Below are 22,566 nucleotides of genomic sequence, written 5' to 3' on the forward strand. Positions count from 1 at the left end.
TAAGAAGGAAAGAAAATCCTGAAAAAGAATTTAAGAAAAATACTAATAGAAAGGAGGAGGATGCTTCAAAGTAATGCCTGGATGCATCATTTTCCCTGCAATTGAAATATTTTTTGCTGACTATACGGCACTTATTCTATACCTTTTGTTAATTCACAAGTAAACAGGTGGCAACAGTAACTATATTAAAGTAGAAAGCCTTGCTATAAATGAAAGTCAGAATTCATAATTTAGAAGGCAACATTGTTTGCTTCAGATCTACTTGTTTATAAATGGTGGGTTTGAAAACATGCAACCTCATCTTATGAAGTACCATAACTAGTATTTAGTTACACTAATAACTCCCAATTATGTAAACAATAGATATCCCCAAATCATATTTGGGTTTGTTTCAGAGATATTTTTGGTTCTTGTATTTGGACCTAGGTACTCTTGATCTAAAAATTCCACTCAACCTCGAATAAAATAACGAAGGCACCGGCAAAAAACCTGATAGACCTGAGTATCGAAATCCCTTGCTTTTAATAGGCGATACAGCGCATTCTTACTCTCTCCTTTCTCCTAGATCAGCAGGTGTCTCCACCACTCCAATAGACTGAGGAAAAGGAGGGGGCGACAAGAAAGGAAAGGAAATTGTCTAGGTGTCCTGGTGGTGGAGGTGGGGGTATTTTAATTTCATAATTAAAAGCTCTCTTCTTCAGCTTTCCAGTTTTTACTCCTATTTTGTAATGATTTGATTGAGGACTGTGCAGCAGAGTTTTGGGTATGTACATCGCTAACATAAACGGAAAGGAAACAATGAAGGAATGGATAGGAGACAGCAAAGGGTTGCGGGTAGACAGCAAAACGTAGGCGCTTGGGGACGGGAAGGGAGAGGCGGATTTGGCAGTCAAAGAGGGACGAGAGGAACAGGAATGGAAAGTGTGGACTGGCCGTCCAATCCTATGGGGGAAGGGGAAAGGGGGGGCCCACCACGTCGCACTCCTCCCCACCTCCAGGCATTTTCCTGTGTAGGTTGAGGCCATCCAGGCGTATACAAAAGGGTCGGTTGCTGAGCCAGAAAAGGCTGTCTCCCGGGCTGCGCAAGCTCTGGGTCGCCTCTCCTGGGCTCAGGAAGGCGGGCAAGGATAAGAAGGCAGAGGCCCAAAGGCGGACAGCTTAGTGGGCGCCTGGAAGAAGAAGGCAAAAGGCCCACCAGCCCAGACCCCGAGGGCGCTCGCCCGCGGGACTAGGCGCCGCAGGCCAGGGCCGTCCGTGAAGGGTAGTCTGTGCCTACGTCCTGCCCTACTGGTACCCACTCGGACTATCCCCGTCTGACCCTTTGCAGGGCTGGACTTGTCTCCCCCACTATCCGCCCCTAGTCCAGGTTCTCCTGCGCGGTCCCGGTGCGGGGTCTCCTCGTCATCTCGGGCGACACTCTGCAAACAATATGGCGGCCGGGCGTCGACCGCGGCACCTTCTCTCCGGGCCCTCGGGGTTGACAAGGGCGGCTACCGCCGGCGCTCCTGACCCGCGACGCGCGAGCCCCGGGCGGGCGGGGGAGGCGGGAGCAAGACACCTGTGGTAGCTGTGGGGAGCCGTGTCCGCGGGCCTGGCGCGCGCGGGGGCGGCCGGCGGGGTCGCGCGGCCTCGGGCTCGCGCGCAGAGGCGCGGGCGCGGGCGGGGGCGGAGTGGCGGCGGCGGCGGCGGCGGCGGCAGCTAGAAGCTGCAGCCCAGAGCCCTCTCGCGGCCGCGGCGGCAGCAGCAGCGCCAGCCCCCCAGCAGCACTGAGGCTGCCGCCGCCGCCTGGCGCTCCCGCCGCCCGGCCCCCGACATGAGTGAGGCGGGTCGGGTACCCTCGCCCGCCACTCCGCTGGTGGTGGCGGCGGCCGCGCCTGAGGAGAGGAAAGGGAAGGAGCCGGAGCGCGAGAAGCTGCCGCCCATCGTATCGGCTGGCGCCGGCGCGACCGCGGTAGGTGGTGGGCCGGGGCCGCCTGGCGCCCCGACGGCGGGAGTCAGGAGGGACGGCGGACGGGCGAGGGCCGCCAGGAGGCCCGCGTCTCCCCTGGGCACCCCCTGGCACTCCAGGGAGAGGCACCCAGGCCGCCCTTCCTTGGGCAGAAATGAAAGAGTTGTGCCTCGTGGGCAGCCCAGAACACTTCGCGAGCTACATCTTCCACCCTCGGGAAATGTTGGGGGTGGTCGGTTCCGCTGGATGTTTGCGTTATTTTCTGGGGCTTGGGCCCCCACTTTATCTAAGAGAATTACCTGCATCTTGAGTCGGCATGATCTGTTGGATGAGCATAGGTGTCAGCAGGCGGGAGTGGGTTTTCCACGGAGGTGCCTGCCTGCCCTGGAGGCGCGCGGATTTTTGTCCTTTTCTTCGCGTTTCTTTCCCTTCCCCCTTCAGATTAAACAGGCTGTGCGGCGAGTTTCCACTTAATTGTGACCTTTCCGTTGCTGTCAGGGTAGTGGGAGGTAGATGCATCAGTAATGGTTTTATTTTTCATATGGTACAGACATGTGACTCAGGTGGGGGGAGGCTTTTTGAACCTTTTATTTAAACCCAAGTTATCTAAGCTTAACAGGGATGATTTCCCAGCTGTATCTTCGTAAGGGTTATTTGGAGAGCGCTCTCAGGCTTCAAACTACATATTGCCAGATGATGTCATGGGACAGTCCCCCCTCCCCCTCTTTCCCTATTTTTACTGGTGGTTGTGACTGGTTAATTCGAAGCACAATCAAAGAAAAAAAAAAAACTCGGCTTTTGCAATTTTTTATTTTGACATAATATTTAAGTACTTTTTGAAAGTTTACTTTGATATATTTAAAGATCATGACTTGTCAAGCAGCTGTGTGTGACAAAATAGTAAAAGTTTAGTGAACATTATACATTTTATTTTTTCCTACTTGCAATTCATTTCTTAAAAACCTCCCTCTTAAATGACTAAGAACTTACTAAAATAGCTCACTCTTCGTTAAGTACTGTATTGGTGTTAGGAATAATTTTTGGATTCGGTAGGTTTTTCAAAAATGTCTGAGGGCCCTGATAACTGGAAATTGTTAAAACAAGCTCTTTAAATCGATGCAGCAAATTGTGAACAGTAATGATACACATTTAAAAGCGTAGTTACAATTGATTGGTAGATTGGAGCTAGGGTTAGGGATTACCCTGGGAAATGCTTTGAAGAAATTTGTCACCCAGCAGCTTGGAGATCTGGTTCCTGCTGCTGGTACCCTAGGTTTTCAGATTTTGTATAGGAAGTCCAACTCACAGAATTACAGCAGTTCCTTTATATGTTGGTTGTTTAAAACAGTAAATGTATGTACTTATAGAAACAGTTAAATGAGTGGGTTTAGGTCCTCAAGCAAACGCTCTCCCAAAAACCTATTTATCTCAGTGTAACTGAAAAATTGCCGTTTTGGAATAAAAATTTGCAAGTGTCGATACAAGTCTACAGTCTGCTTTGGGATTTCAAGTTTTTCAGATTTTAGAAAGGTAATTAGGTACATATATCATATATTATTTAATACCCACAGTAAGGTCCTAGCCAGTTCTCTCTAATCAAGCATATTAATAACTGCAGTGAAATGTATGTGTTCATGCTAAAGGGAAAAAAGTAGCGTCATGTCAGTTCAGATCAGGTGCATGTTTTTGGCACCAAATGAGTTGCAAAAACATTTCAGTTTCAAGAAATTTATAGGACTTTGAAATTGTAAATAGAGGATTATGGACTTGTACTACTAGACAAAGAGAAGAATATATTCAAGAAAAAAAATCTTGAATTAAACTTTGAAAAGATATAAGTTGGAATAGAAGAGGATAAGGATAAATATGAAAAAACTTGAGGGTTTTTTTTTTTGTTTTGTTTTGTTTTGTTTGAGACGGAATCTTGCTCTGTCGTCAGGCTGGAGTGCAGTGGCGCGATCTCGGCTCAGTGCAATCTCCGCCTCTCGTGTTCAAGCCATTCTCCTGCCTCAGCCTTGCTTGTGCCTTATAAAGTCTTTCAGAGTCAGTACCATTGATTTTTTTATGACAGGTTTTTTTTAACAGAATTTATGACAGGATCTGTGGCAGAATGTGTGTGTGTGTTTGTCAAAGAGAGACTTCAAAGCTAGAATTCAGAGCTATAGCAGTGAAAAGCTTAAATGTAGAAAATCTATGCTTGGTCCTTAGTCCATCCAAAGGATAAGAAATCCAGGAGAACTGGGGTGGTGATTGACTTTCACAGCGGTTAGGAAGGCCGTGGTATGTGTGGGGAGGAGAAGGAGATCTTGGTGTGTGAGGTAGGTGGGCAGGGAAATACAGCTTATGGCCTCTTGAGTTGTTTTTCAACCTCCTATAGATTAAACAGAGCTCCTAGAGGTTTGCTTATGAACCTAATTGTCATTAATAACTTTTTCTTTGAGACATTCCAGTTATTCTTCCTTTTTGCCCCAGCCTAATGGTTCTACCTGTCTAGTTTGTGTCTGTGACTCAATTTGTGATCCTACAATAGTGGCTTTTTCAGAAAACCATTGTGTCACATTTGTAAATGAATATATATGAATAAAATAATATAAATATTATAAATAAATAGAAGGTCAGTTTACAGTGACCCTAATTAAAGTTGAAGAGTTAGGCTGTATCGTGTATGTTTACAGACAGGTACGGGGGGTGGGAGAAAGAATGCTGGAAAGGACAGCCGTAAAGTGTTTTATCCTAAGACCATCTAAGCATGAAGGAAGTCCATTCCAGCTAGTGAGGAGGTGCCTAACACAGTGGTTTCAAGCCTGACTGACCGCAGAGTTACCTTGGTAGCATGTTAAAGTCCTCATTCCTACATCTCACCCTAGAGCACCGGTTTTCAACCTTAGATGCACAGTAGAATTAACTGAGGAACTTTTAACGCTATCATTATCCAGACCCAAATGCAGGCTTGTTAAATCAGAATTTCTGGTGATGTTGCTCAGGCATCTTTTTTTTAATTTAATTCCCCGGGTATACCAAGATTGAAACTTGACACTCTATATACCGAATTAAAAGCTCCATGGGCGAGGTGTAGGAATCTGTATTTTTAAATTACCATCTCCCAAATCTACTTAGTTTGTGGAGCAGCATTTGAAATGAACTTGTGACAAGGTATGGATTAAGTGAACGAGAGACAGCAGAAATCAGGCATGGTGGGGAATTGAAAGAAATGGCAGTGAAAGTGGTTCCAGTTGGAGATGCACAAGAGGCTCAAGATAGAGCCCTCAGAGACTTTCAGTGTTTGGGTCTTGGCCTTGCTGCTGTGGAGAGGTGATGCAAGTCCATGGAGCCAAGCAAAATAAAGAATTTGAAGTAGTGTATGAATATGAAGGGCTGATAATATGAATATTAAATTTACTGAGGTTGATGGATTGGAGTGGAATATTATAAATTAGTTATTGATGTATTGCAGATGTTTAAAAAGTGGTGAATGAGAAAGAAGAAAATGCTCAGAGGTGGGGCAGAAATAACGGTGTCAGTGAGGACAAATTTGACTTTTTACTTCTGCGCCTAATCAGGTGAACAGAAGAGAGAGGTTCTACATGGGGTAGAACCCTCTGGATAGGGTACCAGTACAGTGGGTTCAAGAAAGAGCTAGATTTGACTTAGGTCAGGGTGGTGAAGAGAAATGGGAGGATATTAGTTGAGAATTTTAAAGGGATGTTAGCCTGTAATAGAAGACAAGAGGAAGAGCTTGAGGGTGAGCATAATGTGTGTGGAGAGGATTTGATGGAGTTTAGTAACAAGAATGAGAAGTTTGCTTATCAGGTGTGTATAAATGGGGTTGATGGAGTCCCTGGGACAAAATGTAACTGCCAGTTATTGGACATCTTTTATGTTTAGTTTTGTACTAGGTGCTACAGAAAATGCAAAAAGACAAGGTTTTAAAAAGTGGTCTCTGCCTCGGGGTATGCAGGGTTAACACATGAAAAGCAAAGCAATATGTAAAAGCCACAATGAGCCATAGAAACAATTTGTACTATTGGAGATTAGAGAAAGGCGATCACTGTATGCAGAACTATGAAGAAAGGCCTTGAAGTAAAGGTAATTATTTAAGCTGGCTGGCCATTGAAAAATGATAGGATTTGGATAGGCAGAAGAAAGTGGGCAAAGTAATCCAGTGATGAAAACAACATGAGCAAGGCTTAAAAGGAAAAATTAGTGAGTAATAAAGTGAGCCCAGTGGAAGCATGCTGGGAACTTGTGGGAGGTAAGAAAGATTGCATGGGGGCTGGAGCCAGATCACTAGGCAGAGAAGCATAGACAGTTTTTTTTTTTTTTTTTTTTTTTTCCCTGTGGTTAGTGGGAAGCTATTGGAATTTCTGAAATAGAGGAACAACATAATGAAATCAGTGGTAGTGTATAGTTAAGCTGGAGGAGGAAGAAAGTGAAGAAAAGAGCTTTGTAGCTCATGCCTGAAGCAATGAGTGCATCCACTAAGGTGGTGGCCACAGGACAGAGTGTAAGGGATGAGAGCATACACACCATGTGGAACCTAACTAGACAGCAGAAATGAAAGGGAAGAAGCATTAATAAAGGAAAAGGACTCTGAGATTTCCAGATGAGGTCAATAGCATTCCAAATTAGAGAGAGAAAGAGTGTGTGTGTGTGTGTGTGTGTGTGTGTGTGTGTGTGTGTGTGTGTACGTATGTGTACTTAACAATAATATACCCAGCTAGGTATTTGGAACAATCTTGTATGGAAAATGTTGTGCCCTTTGTTCATTATGCTCTAAACAAGAGTTGAGATGGGAAAGAATTAACGCTATGGTGATGATAAGTAATTGAAGAAAACTACAGATATTACAAATATACAAAATAAGTGTGTATAACAATAATAGCTACTTATTGAGTGCCTACTCTGTGCGAAGCATTTGCTTTGTATTCTTTTATTTAGTTAAATAATGCAACCAAAAGCAATCACAACAACCCCGTGAGGAAGATATTTTCCCCACTTCACAGAAAAGGAATCTGAGAGTCAGGTTATGTGTACCTTGCTGAGGAGTAAAATGGCTAGTCAGGGACAGTGGTTGCTTTGTAACGGAGATGTTTCTGATTCCTATTCTTTGCCCAATTCTGAACACTCTGTATCTGTGGTCATAGGTAATAGGGGCCATGTGGTACAAAGAAGCTGCACCTATGGCATTAATTCTAGTTTGAAAAAGAACTTGTCGCCCAGTAACAAATTTGTTTAAATTTTTGTTACTGGAGATAGAAACAATCATGGAAAAGATATGTTCTAGGATATCTAATTGCTTGTTTATGGTATGAATAGATCATTAAATTATATGTAAAATCAATCTGATTGAAGCAAAATAGTCCAAGAGACTTAATACATAAAAAAGGGAGGGCTATGACTGTATAAATACATACCCACCATGTCTTAAGTTTGAGTGGGTTGTAAAGTCTCTTTGTCAACTTTTTTTTTAACTACAAAATCATAATGTAGTGCTTGCTTATTTTCCCCTTCATGAATAACCCATTAGGACACAAATAATTTATAACTATATTTAACAATTGGAGAAAAGCGGTTATTATAAATTCTGAGCCAGAGAACCTCCAAAAAAGTCAAGTATGATTCTGCTTTGCTGTTTGTAACTCTCCATCTATAAAATGGGGAAAATAATAATTGAACCTACTTCATAAGGTAGAAATGAAGTCTAAATTAATACACATAAAACATTTAGAAAAACACCTTGTACAAAGTAAGCACTCAGTGTTAGATGAGATTATTAAAGTCATGTGTCATATAACAATGTCCCAGTCAATGACAGATCACATAATCTGAAGGTGGTCTAATGCCTTTTCTGTTTAAATATGTTTAGATGCATACTTAGTGTTACAGTTGTCTACAGTATTCAGCATGGTAACATGCTCTATAGGTGTTTGTATCCTATGAGCAATAGACTATATCATATAATCTAGGTGTGTAGTGAGCTGTACTATCTAGATTTGTATAAGTATACTCTGTGATGTTTGCACACCTACAAAGTTGCCTAATGAAGCATTTCTCAGGAAATATCCCCATTGTTAAGCAACACATGATTGTGTTTACAAAGCAACATCTGTAGCTGAAAAGCTGTTTGTAAGCCAGCCAGCCCTTTCTACTCTACTCCTGTCCTGTGGATTTGGTACTTTCCTTCACAGCCTTCTATATCAAGTGTGAGGCCCTGTTTGATTTCCCTATTTTTTTCTCCATTTTTTTTTTATAGTTTTATAGTTAACTCTGACTGAAGAATCCCTTCTTGAGTGGTAAAATGTTATACTGATGAGCTATATGAATAACTACTTGTTTTTAAGTTGATATCTGTAACTTGGAGGATATCTGTGTGACATTCTAGTGAGCCATCAGAAAACATTTTTTTGAAATGAATAATTAAATGAATGTGCCTTTTGAAAATAGAAGTTATTGAGATTTTACCAATTCAGCTGAATTGAAAAATCGGTCTGAAATTTGAGTCTGCTTAATATATTTCAAAGTAACTTGGTTTTGTTCTAGATGTTTTTGTTAAAAAAAGAACCAGACTCTTAATTGGTTGAGGAATTTTGACTGGATCAAAATGCGCATTTAAAAAGTAATATTTTACTGTTTAAGCATAATGTATTCATGTATTTTTAATATTTTCTTATATTATAAAATAAATGAATAAAATCTCTGATGCCACCTTGCCTTCCTAATGATAAATGAACTGAAATTTCTGAGCTTCAGGACTAACGTTTGTAGGGCTAATTTTCAGTCATCTATATGATCAATTGCGTTGATTTGTGTGTATGTGTGTGACAAAATTTTGTTTCAGAATCCACATCCTTATTTCCTAGTCTCCATTTAAAGATATGATTTATATCACTTAAACCAATTCCACTTGGGCTGGTGCTTTTTTTTTGGTTGGTAGGGAACTTTCCACCTTGAAAGTAGCTGAGTTTTCATATCTTAGTAGAAGGATGGTAGAACAAAGTTAGCATTTCATGAGTTTTATAACCTACCATCCTAATAGGGAACTGTGAAAAAGCATACAAAAGAGAAACAAAATATCTTTACCCAGGATCAGGGCCTAAAATAGTCTCTTTGTAGACTCTAAATTATATCATTGGCTCCAGGATGGCTCTGATTGGTAGTTTAGGTCAGTTTATTAAAAATTGGTAAAACAGGGTATCTTAAATGTTTTTCTATTTTAACTTGAAACCTATAAATATGCGTTTATCAGTTTTTTGGTCATCATAACCTTTGTTCAGTATCTTAGGAAGCTACTCATTCTTTTGAAAAAGTAGTTTTTATATGCATCACAGATTCTGGACTCATTGAGACTAAAAGGTGAATTTTATAGACATAGACGTTTCAATTTAAAGTATTTTAATTCAGAAACTAAGATAGTGAGATATGGCTTTTAAAGCATTTCATGATGGAACAGCCAGCACTTACTCGTTTTTTTCAAAGATTGGGTTAGAATGGGAAGAAAAATGTTGATCTTCTAAGGCAACTTTTGGAGTATAGAGGATGATCAAAGTAAATTTTACCAGAATTTTAAATATAGAAGCACTTGTTAGTCAATTCAGAAGTGATCATGGAAAACCATGGTTATTCTTACTAGCATTGGTAGAAAAATATGATGAAGAAATTGGAAATTTAAGATTCAGTCTCTTCCTCAGTAGAGGTTGAAAGTAGGAACTCATGTATTCAAATAAAATTTAAAATAAGGTTGAAAATATTTAACTATATGTTAATAGCAGAACAGGTACTCTTTAAGTATTTGTCCATTTAAATATCTTGAGATTATTACATATAATCTATGTGATTATATCATCAAAAAGACCATTGAAGCCCACATTAGGTACTTGTGAAATAAGATTTTTGATTAGTTCTTGTAATTACTACATTTTTCTGCTGTTTGCAACGTTTACTGAATTCTAGTTTAATAAATGTATGGTCAGCCTCTGCCTAGAGAATCAGGTCTATTATTTATTATGCCAGGTTGAAATATTTTGAGTATTTTTTTCCCTCAAAGAATTCTTAGTGTTTTTCCCTGTGTTCTCTATTTTTGTACTTATCTTCAATCTGGAACAGCTGGTTGAGTATCCTGCTACTATCTATTCCTCAACACCCCCAGCCCACTGTAGGCTGGCCACATTCCAGGCCATCATCTTTAGTGTTCTTCTGTAGGACTCATAGATAACATTTACAAAACTCACGAAGCCACATGTAATAGCTGTGGTCCAAATTTCAGAAGGTTTGTAAAGTAATGTTCTTTAACATTTAATTTAGTCTGGAGTTTTTGATGTCATATTAATACCCAATAACTTCTTGATTTGATTCTCTAATATTAATTATTTTGCCATTGCACAAAATGATGCCCTTTTTTTTCTCATGGAAGTGTTAGGTTGTAAGATTTCTTTTGTATAAGCTGATGTGGGGCAACTGGTGTTTTGAGAATTTACTTTTATTATTCTATCAATGTGTGAAAGTATCTATGATTAATTTCATGTCATCTCAAGTATAATGTGTCAAGAGCACAATTATTTTACAAACAAGAGACTTATTAGACCAAGGAATTTTTATTATGTTGTTTAAGCTTTTATGATTACAAAAAAAAAGAAAATCAGGCTGGGCTCAGTGGCTCACACTTGTAATCCCAGCACTTTGGGAGGCTGAGGCAGGCAGATCATGAGGTCAGGAGTTCAAGACCAGCCGGACCAACATGGTGAAACCCCATCTCTACTAAAAATACACAAAAAAAAAAAAAAAAAAAAATTAGCCGGGCATGGTGGTGTGCGCCTATAATCCCGGCTGCTCAGGAGGCTGCGGCAGGAGAATCACTGGAACCTAGGAGGCGGAGGTTGCAGTGAGCCAAGATTGTGCCTCTGCACTCCAGACTGGGCGACAGAGTGAAACTACATCTCAAAAGGAAAGAAAGAGAGAGAGAGAGAGAGAGAGAGAGAGAGAGGAGAGGGAGGGAGGGAGGGAGGGAAGGGGGAGAGGGAGAGAGAGAAAGAAAATCAGCCTCCTTTTGGCAAAAGAGAATTTATTGAAATGAGGCACATAGATTGGAAGCAGAAAACAAACAGGAACAGAGACTGGCTGTTTTTTGTGCCTCTGCTATTCTCTTTTAGCTGGTCAGTCTTTTCTATATTCCTCTGTCTAAAATCTCGAAAGACCTCTGGTTGACTTACTAGGAAGCATCAGTGTCCATCATGCCAAGCCAGCTAATACGTGGCTACCCTAATTGCAGATGGGCTACCTCTTAGTTGAGTGCCTACCTCTGCTCTAGTCCACAGCCATTCCTGCACAAAGAATAACAGCAATGCTATGGGGACCACGAGTGGGGCAATTTAAATAGAAGGGAACATTAGATGGCAACCATGGTAATGCACATAGTAGATCTTCCCTCAACCTTTGCATTCTAACCCCCTCAGGCTTTTTTCCCCTTCAGTAAAGCTTCTGAGTCATCCTTGCTCATTGCTTTCATTTTCTAACTTCCCATTCATTTGTCAGTTTTTTTGGTATAGTCCCTGCCACCACTATTACCCTGAATCTGTTGTCTCAGCTGTCCTCAAGATTTCATAGTTGCCCCATTTCAGTTAGGCACATTTTAGACCTAACCACTCTTCATTATTTAAGATTATTGACCTTTTTTTTTCTTTTCTTGAAACTTTATCCTCCCTTATTTTTAACACATCACTTTCTTCTCGATTTCTTATCTCTTTGGTCATTCATTCTTAATCTCCTTTTCCAGCTCATAACATACATCCCAATATTTCCCACAGTTCTGTCCTTATATTGTCAGGTGTGTCCAATCTTTTGGCTTCCCTGGGTCACATTGGAAGAATTGTCTTGTGTCACACATAAAATACACTAACACAAACAATGGCTGATGAGCTAAAAAAAAAAAAAAAATCACACACAAAAATTTATAATGTTTTAAGAAAGTTTACGAATTTGTGTTGGGCTGCATTCAAAGCCATCCTGGGCTGCATGCACCCTGGGGGCTGTGGGTTGGACAAACTTGTTACAGGTTTTCTGTTGCTATATTACAATAACCCTGTTATAAAAATTCATTATTTTGTCATGCAAAGCATACTTTTGCCTAGTGAGCATTGGTTCCTTTTGCAGTTACTCACAAATCATGTTGATATAACCCTGTCTAGAATTTTCTTCAAAGATGCTTTCTTCTGTACAGTGAGGTGTCAAAATATGCCTATTCTTCTGAAATTTGAAGAAACCTTTTTACAATGTTTATTTCATTTACTTTATAATTTATGGTAGGGTTTGTTCATTCTCATTATGCTTCAGACTTACACTTGAAATAGCTGTTAACAGTTTGGTCATTTCTGGCCCAGGCTGTCATTCCTCTTCATTCCCTATTATTACTATCTCCATTCAAATTTCATTTCTTCCAGTAGGCCTGGTTTAGCTTCCAGTATTTCTACCCTTTATTCTATTCCCTAGACTGCTACCATAGTGATTTTTTTCTAAAATACAGATATGATCTTGTCATTTCTTGCTTAGAAGTGCTCAATGATTTTTCTCTATCTCTGTGCAGGATAGAATCTATACTCTGTAGCCTGAAGGCCTCATAACATGGCCACTACCTACCTTCCCAGTCATATCTTGCTGGACCTTTCTCCCTTTCTGATTCTATATTCCAACTACACTGCTCCCTAAATCCTACTGTTGCTTAGTCTTAGATAACATTCATGACAGTTGTCAGTGAAAAAATGCCCTCTATATGTTAAATTATTGTAGATATTTACAGCAAAGTTAACAAAGGAGGGACCATTTATTATACAAGCATGACTAACCTTCTTTTACAAATTGGTTACTTTCTTATAACTGTCAAATTCGTGTGTCCAATTTGGCATTTGTTCCCCCTATTATTAAGATTTTCTGAGAGAACAAAATATACAAATAAGCAAACTTAGCCCCAGTTGTTAATAAAATTCTTATTTAAGCATCCTAATATATATAATAAGGAATGATTTACTTTTTCAAATATGTAACCTGTTTAGATTTCATTTTCCTAATCAATACACTAGTTTTGTGTACTTGAACAAATTGCTTTAATTTACCAATATTATGCAAATTACATAATTTACTGACTATTTTATAGAAAGATACTGTGTATCACTGTCTTACCTCTCTTTTCAATTTTTTCTCTTATCTTTGAGACTCTATAAATCCACTAGACATTAGAACTGATAGTTGTTGAATAACTGTTAATTGAATTCTTAGTTTTTATTATTTGGAGATCCCACAAGTGAACTAAGCAATATTCTTTGAGACCTCTTTTATTAAGAAGAGGTGAAGGAAGGGGGAAGAAAAGAAAAGAAAATGTTAAAGTCTTTCCCAGATGGCTTAGGACATCAGAAGTTTCCCTAAAGTACATTTAGTTGTTCTGCTTATGTAATATTCTCTGGTTACGTGAATTGCTCCTAAAGAGATTAAATTTAACTCAACATACATCTATAAAAGTAGAGATTACATCAACCATGAAGGGTTGTTGTGAAAATAGGCTGATGTGTTCAACACACCTACTGTCACATGCTAAGCCCTTAATTAGTGACAGCTGCTATAGTGAGAGACTGTAATGTAAGTGTTAAGAATATAGATTTCATGGTCATTCAAACTGGAATTTGAATCCTGGCTTCCCATTTATCAGCTCTGTGAACATGGGCATGGAAATTCAATTTCCCCATCTATAAAATGGGGTGTAAATACATATAGGAATGTTATAATGTATTAAAGTGGCTACTATAGTAGTAGGTATATAACAAGTACTCAACAAATGACTTGTTTCCTAACACAGAAATACTAACCCAGACATTACTGAGCTGAAATCTAGCCAAGAATCACGGACCAAGCAAAAACAAATTACAATAAAATCTATGAACAGCCAAAAATGTCACACCAAAAAAAAATGCATATGTGTTTTTCCTTTACTCAGGAAAGTGTCCCTCAGGTTCCCATTTAGTGTCCATTACATCACTGTTGCTTGTTAGGTCACTTTAGGTGAGTCTCAGACAGTTCCACTTTCCTTTTCTGTGAAATAAAGGAGCTAGCTAATTTCTAAAAGTCTCTTAATTCCAGAGACTTTTTAATTCTATGTGTATAGTATCTGAAATTTATTTCTTTGGGCTCTTTTATATTTTCTTTAAAAAGTAAATTTAAAGTATAGCACCTATGCACAAGACTCACTGTATGACAAGCTCTGTGTTGAACTTCTAGTCCAGTGTGAAGGGCCAATATTAGAATGATTATAATTTTAGTGGAACAATGTAAATAAATTACAAGAACAAATAAGAATGATTGGTTTTATAGAAATGGTGAACACTGGAAAAAGCTTCAGAAACAAGTTGTTATAGGCTATTCTGCAGTTACAAATTAGCCCCAAGTTTCAGTGTTTGAAAACTGTTAAGGTTTATTATTGCTAATGGTATAGTCTAACATTGGTCAGGATTGGCTGTTTCACATAGTCACTCAAGAACCCAAGCTAACAGATGCTCTAGCATCTCAACTCAGCCTGGATGGTTGCCAGTTGAGGAAAATAGAGAAAAGCTAGAGTTTTGCCCCAGTCTTAAATGCATTGGTACTTTCGGACTCAGAAATGACAGGTGTCATTTCCACTTGTGGCCTATTAGAATGAATCAGATGGCTCTACCTAACTGTAAGATAATGGGGGAATTTAGTGAGCATAAATGCTTCTGCTATATTATATGAGTGAATTCTGAAAAGGTAAATGGCAATCAGTCTGGTAAATTAAGAAGGAGGAGATGAAAAAGAAACTCTTCCTCTACTGTGAAAGTGAAGACGTTACCTTCGGAATTAAAAAGTGGATGTTAAAGAAGTTAGCTACTGTATTCTCTTAAGCATCTGGAAATTGGAACATAGCATAAAAACATCTCAGAGAGCTGAGAATAAGCCCTGAGGCAGCTCTATAGCTTAATCTTGCGCTTCAAAGTATGTGTAAAGATTTTTTATATAATTACAAAGTACTGATTAATTAAATATGTACTATGAATTTTATAGGGTTGTTATTTTGTGAAAGATGTGTGTTAATGAATAGATTCCATGTTTTAGAAGATTGCTGTTACCTGTGCCTAAGGATCCCAAAGTGCTTAGCACTACTTCTAAAAAAAAAATCCTGGTATACCCAATCACAGTGCTTAGAAAAAAATTAATTCTAAAGGGTTATCTTTTTACCTGAACTTATAAAGTTACATCAAATGAGAGGATAGCCTTCAGTGAATCAGCCTGTAAGGTATTACATGCATGCTATTTATTAAAAATAATATTTATAGAGATCACAAAATTAGTATTATTTAAATGCATACTTAAAATAGTAGTTAACATTAATGGAGGGTGTGCAATGTGCAAGAACCAACGCTAATTATATGCATTATCTCTGTTAAATCTTACAATAACTCTATAAGATAGGTACTGTTGTTATTCCCATTTCCAAACTTCTCAGTTTGTAAGTGGATAGATAATAAGGCTGTTTTATATATGAGACAGTTAAGTCCTAGAAAAGGTAAGTCAAATTCATATACGTTTTTATCTATTGACTACTCGTCATCAAATTAAAATCTCTTATAAATGTTTGTGATTTTTGCAATAAAATAATTTATAGGTAGTAGGAAGTATACTGCAATGTTAACTTTTCTGTTTTTAGGGTTTGGACAGAGGAGCCAAAGGCCAAATTTCCACTTTCAGCAGTTTTATTTCAGCTATTAGCCCGAAGAAAGAAGCCGCTGAAAACAGAAGTTCACCTGCACATCTTGTTTTCCCTAACATCAAGAATGGTAAATAATTTTTAAATATATTTTGGCTAAACATATATCATTAAATTATTTAAAAAGTAGATGTTAATTATTCAGCATTGTTCTGATAGGTCTAGTTAATACAACAAAAAGAAGCTGTATATGTATTTACCAGAAGCAGCAAAATCTTTATTTTTAGGTGAATGTTACCTAGAGTAAGAGAATGAAATACAAAACTCATGAGTAATAAGCAACTTTGATTAGAGAGGTGGCTACATTATAAATAAAATAATGTACATATATATTTTCTATATTATATAAATGTATATATTCAAATATTTAATGGATATCCCATATTTGAGCAGTAATCAATAAGAAGACTTTATGGAAAATATATGAAATACTTAGAAATAAACCTAAAAGGAAATGTGTAAATCTATTTGGAGAAAGCTATAAAACTGTTATCTAAAGACTAAAAGGTAGTTTGAATGGAAAAGCTTATAGATATTATAAAGATGTAACATAGGTAAAAAGATAAATGGAAAAAATGTACATTATTTATAGTAGTGATATTTGAAGCAATCTGTATTAGTTAGCTAAATTATGTTAATCTGTACTGCAAATATTATGCTTCTATTAATAAAAATATGATATGTATGTAAAGTGACTAGGAGAAATGCCCATAATACATTGTAAATTGAAAAAAGTAAGTTACATCATTATAGGTAGAATATGAATCCAACGTTTTCAAGTGCAGGGAAACCTTTTGTACTTTGAGCGTAGAAGGGTGCTCACCAATCTGTTAATGGGTTCCTCAGGGAGGTAGAATTGTGTGTATATTATTAATGTTTCTTATGTAACTCTATATTGTTTTATCACAGGAAATGTACATTACTTAAATACTTCTAAGTTCCCCTCACCTTGTAACAAGACAAAACAAACCTTCAAAGGCTTAAATGCCCCTCACACCCTAACCAAGCAAAACAAACCTAGAAATATTTAAAGACATATTTTCTGGTAAATTACCCGTGTCCATAAGCTGCATGTGGTATAAATTATTCTTGCACAGAGATTTTCTGTTTGACATTCTAAGCCAGTGCTAGACCTGTTCTACATTCTTATAGGTTAGTATTTATATTGCCTCATTTTTGAACATTTGCTTTTAATAACTTCTTTCTTTTATTTATTTGCATACACACACACACACACACACACACACACACACACACACCCCTCCATCACGCCAATATTGCCCTAAGGAGGCACCTTTGAGTTCACACTCTGATTTCCATCTACTCCATTCCTTCTATACTAATGTCTTGATCTCTGAAGTCAGTTTGCCAACTCATATGCCTACAAGTTTTTTGAGTGGCCATATTGACTCTTAATATGGTCCACTTATTTGAGCTTCCATCAATGTCTGCTTCCCTCTCATCTGCGCCTGTCTTGTGGAATCTGGACTTACCCCCAACTTGAACTTGGGGTATCTGCATAAATGACTCTGACTCTAGATGAGCAGATCTTTTAGCAGACTTCCTCTATCTTATTAGAACTCCTGGTACTGAATTTTCCTAGCTGTTCTATCTGGATGCCACCTGAATTCAGTTGTGACATGGAGTTTATCTGTTAGGGGCACTGCAGAAGTAATTCTTTCAGTGAATAGAAAGTTAGACTACATCTTCCAAATGTAAGCATGTTTATAGTTCCTTGATGTTTTGGGAAGCTTCTCTTACTTTCCAATAAGATTGTTTCCTCAAAGATGCCTCATTTTTGGCAGTTATTATAATTTTCCTCCCTCTTCTCTGGTAGCAGGACCTATGCTGGGTTTCTCTAACAGCTTGTTTCCCTGTCTGATCAACTGGTATTAGGGAAACTGCAAAAACCCAGCGTGGGTTCACCTAACAGCTGAGGAATGCCTTTCCTCCCTGTGGATCACATGACTAGGTATGCCTGTCAAATTGGCTGTCCTTTTAGAAATACGTGAGAAGTGTAGGAGTTTTACCTACTGTAACAGCTGCTAGTGATGATATCTCTTCAGAGAAACAACCTGGATGATAAGTGATAGAGGAGAGAAAGTTAGCACTACATCGTCCCTTACTCTCTTGTGTCTTCCTTTCTAAAGTTATGATGCCCCTTTCACACTTAATTGAAACATTTTTAAGTAGCACAGAATATCTTTAAAAGAAATGAAGCAATTCTTCCCCAAACTTTCAAAAATGTCTTTCCAGTCTAGGTAGTTCAGAAAAGAGTAGCTATGAACTCTGACATTTACCTTGAGAGCAAGCTCATAGCCAGCTCAGCCCATTTCATGAGTTTAGTAGAACCTTGATATGACCTAATGAATTCTGTAGTTTTTACACACCCTGGAGAAAAGCATACTATGATCTTTGTCACTCTGAAGTAGCCAGGGAAGAACAAGTGGTCTGCAGCTGAAATTGCAATTGGATCTGTGTTTGAGTCCTGTGATCTTCACAGGTCAAGTACCCCAGAGTTTCACATTTTCTCTAAGAGCAACTTGAAGGGCAAGTGTTAGAAGAAACCTAGCACAGGGCTTGTTATTTGCGGAAAGCAAAGGACTTGCCACATAAGGATTCCTACCTTAGAAGAGGTATTTTCAAGTCCCAAATAACTCCATCTACAGGTTTCCTTAAAGAATGAACTGGTTTTAGACTAAATCTCTAAGATCTTTCGCTAGGTCAGAGTGGGTAACTTGGATTTGACTTTTCTTAACTCTTCCTATGGGAAGAGTAATTTTTTCTTTTTTATATTAAAGATAACTTTTTATTGACTAGGTAACACATCTATGTGTTTCAAAAATCAAAACTATAAAAATAAATATGTTTCAGACATCTCACTTTCACTCTCTTTTCTGTTGTCTCTTGTATTCTTTCCTGTGGTTTTTCAGGCAAATGCAAACAAATATAAATAAATATTTATATTTATTTATATATCATTTTCCACCTTTGGTGGGTAACTATGTATGCATTGTCCAGAACCTTGCTTTTTGTCCAGTTCATGTATTCTAGATATCTTTCTGTATCAGTACATAGAAAATTTCTTTATTATTTTTTACAAATATATTCCATTGTATTGGATGTACATTGTATTAGAGTAAGTAAACTGGATTTATTTACTCAGATCCCTATTAAAATAAGTGATTTGTGTCCATTATTTTGTTATTGCAGATAATACCATAATGAATGACTCTGTACATACGTTGCTTTGTTCATCTGCAGGTATATCTATAGGATATTTCTAGAAGTGGGGTTGTTGGGTCCAGGAGTAAATGCATGTACAGTCTCCTTGAGTTTGAATCCATCTGTTTGTTTCCAGGACCTAGCATTCATGGTACATGTAGTCTATACTTAGTTAATAATTTACTGAATGAGGTAATGAATGGGAGGCACTTTTTCTGGGTTTCTGGCATGTTTACCCTGTTGGAATGTTAAACCGATCTCAAGGCTGTAATAAATTGTGTAATTTATGTCCAAATTAAGACATCTATTTCACTAAAGATAACTTTATAGAGAGGGGACTTTCGAGTATTTTTATAACTAGGCTCATAAAAGAACATTTCGCCCCTGCTTTTATCACAGTTTGACAAACACACATCATTGAACTTAGTAAAAAGCACATCTCTAAAATCTAATGAATGTATTTGCCTTATTTGGCTCTGATGGCTAAAGTCCTGTGAGTCAGACTTTTTTTTCCTGTCTTTTTTTTTTTCCTTTCTCTCTCCCACCTTCAATTTTATTTTTTGCCAAATGTTCAGAAAGTCATCCTATAGACAATAGTGTAAAAACCACTTGTTATGACTAATCCATTCTGGTCTTTCCTTGTTTCAGCTGCCTGCCACTACGAAGTAGTCATAAGCAGCACCAAAGTACTAAACTAATACAGGGATCCTTCAACTTGTATCTCATTTATTATTACCTGGCTGGTACTCACACATTGTCAGTTAAGAACCGAGTCTTTGGCTCAACTACTACCTATAACTGCCAATGTGATCTTAAACAGATAACTTCGCCCTCTTGTTTTTTATTGTGTCAAAACATTTATAGAATGAGGAAATTGGGCATGGTGAGTCATAAAGTGTCATTTTACACCTAAGTTTTATTATTTAAATGGTTAATTTTCCACTATATTGATTTTGCTTGATGCTTGCTGAATTTTTTGTTGTTGTTGTTCTTTTTTTTTTTTTTTTTTGGACATCTTATAGTTTAATGGCTCCTACACCCATGTTAATTTAGTTTTCCATTTTAGTATTTGTTTTTATACATAGTATAAGGTTTGGCATCATTCAATAGTGGGAATAACATGAGTTTTGTAGCTTCTCAGGCTGGGTTTGAATTCTGGCTCTGTAACATACAAACTGTACAATCCTAGAAAATTTATTTAACCTCTCTGTGCTTATTTTCTCATCTGTAAAACTGGATAATAAAGAAGCTACCTGAGGAAGTTGTAAAGATATGGATGAAAGCATTTAAAAAGTATTTAATTCTGTATCTTAGGAAGTTCAGTACATGTTATGACAATGTATATAGATGAGCAGTTTAGTTGTGGAGGAAGATATTATCATGGGGCAGGAACATTACTCTTAGCAACTGATGGCACACATTTTAAAAATCCAAAATGTGTTATACATGCAGAAGACTATAATCAACATTTAATAATAAAATTGAAACCCAAGAACTCAGCACTCAAGAGCAGTACTGGCACTATAAAAGCCCCAGGGAGCCCAACCCTATCACATTGCCCCACCCTTCTGTCCAGAGGTTGACTATTGTTCCCTTTTTTATAGTTCCCTCTGTATGAATGAGTCCTCAGGAACAAAGGACACCTCTTGGGACGTGTGGCAGAGCTGCAGTTGAGACTATTAGATGTCTGTCAGAAAGACTCCTCCAACTGTCAAAAGCACTGTAGCTTCAATCTGTGAGGTAACCTGAGTGTCATTAGCTGAGTCAGCAGAGAAAGAAGAGGAGAACAGGGACTTCTTGACCCCCCCCCCCCCCACCCTGGCAAGCCAGGAATAAGAAGTAGGCTCACCTGTACATTCTGTCTTCAGTTTAAAAAGAGTACAGAGGCAGTCAGGGTCTTGGTGATGACAAGTATCAACATTGTTAAATTTCAGGCCACTCAGTTTCAGTCTGTATGGAGTGTAGCTCCCACCTCAGACCACCGTGATTCCTGTTCCTTTGAATTAGAGGTCTGTCTACCTCTGTCTCTGTCTCTCTGGAAGCTTGTCGAGCCATCTCTTGTCTTGGAAGTTTTGAAATTGCACAGCGTTGTGCCTTGGTGTGGGTTTGTATTCATCCCTTGTGCTGTATACTTGGTCTAGCAGCTTCATGTCCTTAAATCCCAGAAAAGTTTCTTGAATTATTTTGTTGATGATGATCCTCTGTTTTTTCTATCCTTTCTTTCTGGATCTCCTGTTATTCAAAAGCCAGACTTTCTGGACTCTTAATTTTCTTTTTTACTTGTATTTCTCTTCTCTTTTGCTTTATGATTTAGGAAATTTTCTCAAAACTCTTCTACTGAGTATCTTACTTCTATTATGCCTTTAATTGTGAAGAATTTTTCCCCACTGAATCTTTCTTTTTTATAGTACCCTTTTATTTCATGGTTGTACTCTCTTTTATTCCTCTGAGAAAGCTAGTAATAGGTTTAAAATTCTTTTTTTCTTCTCCCTGCATGGTTTCTGATTCCTCCATGTTGCTTTTGTCTCTTTGTTTTGGTCTCTGTCCTCCATATTGGAGGCTGTCATTAGAAGTTTGGTAGTCTTTGATTTTCTGCTCATGGTTAATGAGGGAACCAAGATGGATGATTGGAAGGTGAGGCATAAATAAGATTTGTTGACCATAAGCTTTATTATGAGGCTATTTGGGTGGCCTGTTGATTGAGGAACCCTGATGTCCGTATCTTTAGTTATTTCTTCTTAGCCTAATCAGATTCCCCATGAATGTGTCTTCTGTCTGAGGGAAGGGCAGGGTAAGTATTCCGTTTGCGGGGAGAAGGAGATTGGGAGTCTCTTTTGACTGGTCAGTCACTTAGTATTAAGCAATTAGTTGTTTACTGCTACTGTGTCTTGGTATAGTTTTTATAACCTCATCTCTGTCTGGCATTCCCTAGTCCAAAGCACGTCTGTTTTACTCTCTCCAAATAATAGGAATTTCCAGACTTCTGCGTGAGTAGGGATGGAGGAGGGATAGTCATGTAGTGGCAAGGAAGAGATCTAGGGAGCTAACTTTTTATTCAGTTTTTACCATAGTTCTTATTTTTGCCTTCCCCCTTATATTCCCAGTTCCTGATTCTGTGCCCTTTAAGAATTCTGCAGTGTAAATCGTTACTTTGTGATTTCCTTATTGGGGCTTGTATTTAGCTGTCTCAGGGATACTAAACCAATTTTCACTGACATCTCTGCTTCCTAGTTTTTTACCTTTGAGGCTACGGCTATTTCACCTGTTTCTGTTTGTCCTTATAGACTTATATCTTTAAAACAACAACAGAACCTTTTACTGTAGTTAAATGGAATTTTGGGAGGAATTAAAATGTGCTCAGTCTGCCATCTTAACCCAAAAAACCTCCATTTGTTTCTTTAACAGATAAGGAGTATGAGATTCTGAGAGATTACATGATTTCTGTTTATACATGTTCCAGTATCTATTGCGTATATAATAATAAACCTCCCTAAAATTTAGTGGCTTAAAATACCAGCAATGTTTATTTTATTTACAAATACATAATTTGCATGGGGATCAGAGGGGACAGCTCATCTTGGTTCTCCTGAGCATTAGTTGAGGCAGCTTGAATACTGAGAGCTGGAATCAC

General features: G+C 38.2%; 1 protein-coding gene across 1 annotated transcript; it reads left to right on the plus strand.

Moving 5' to 3' along the window:
• The first annotated feature begins 1,813 nt into the window (after positions 1-1,813).
• LOC126947398 (probable E3 ubiquitin-protein ligase HECTD2) lies at positions 1,814-19,442 on the plus strand. The gene is made up of 3 exons (XM_050778059.1): positions 1,814-1,951; positions 15,651-15,780; positions 18,924-19,442. The coding sequence occupies exons 1-3, from the start codon at positions 1,814-1,816 to the stop codon at positions 18,995-18,997; spliced, it is 342 nt and encodes a 113-aa protein (XP_050634016.1). The 3' UTR covers positions 18,998-19,442.
• Positions 19,443-22,566: the final 3,124 nt, after the last annotated feature.

Source organism: Macaca thibetana, unplaced genomic scaffold, assembly GCF_024542745.1.
Source record: "Macaca thibetana thibetana isolate TM-01 unplaced genomic scaffold, ASM2454274v1 unplaced_scaffolds228, whole genome shotgun sequence".
NCBI classification, from domain to species: domain Eukaryota; kingdom Metazoa; phylum Chordata; class Mammalia; order Primates; family Cercopithecidae; genus Macaca; species Macaca thibetana.

Bases quoted from the DNA above. Each gene is read 5' to 3' on its own strand.
- LOC126947398 (XM_050778059.1), top strand. From the start codon at position 1,814: ATGAGTGAGGCGGGTCGGGTACCCTCGCCCGCCACTCCGCTGGTGGTG. The intron at 1,952-15,650 runs GTAGGTGGTGGG...TTCTGTTTTTAG, and splicing joins CTGGCGCCGGCGCGACCGCG to GGTTTGGACAGAGGAGCCAA. The intron at 15,781-18,923 runs GTAAATAATTTT...TTGTTATTGCAG, and splicing joins TTTCCCTAACATCAAGAATG to ATAATACCATAATGAATGAC.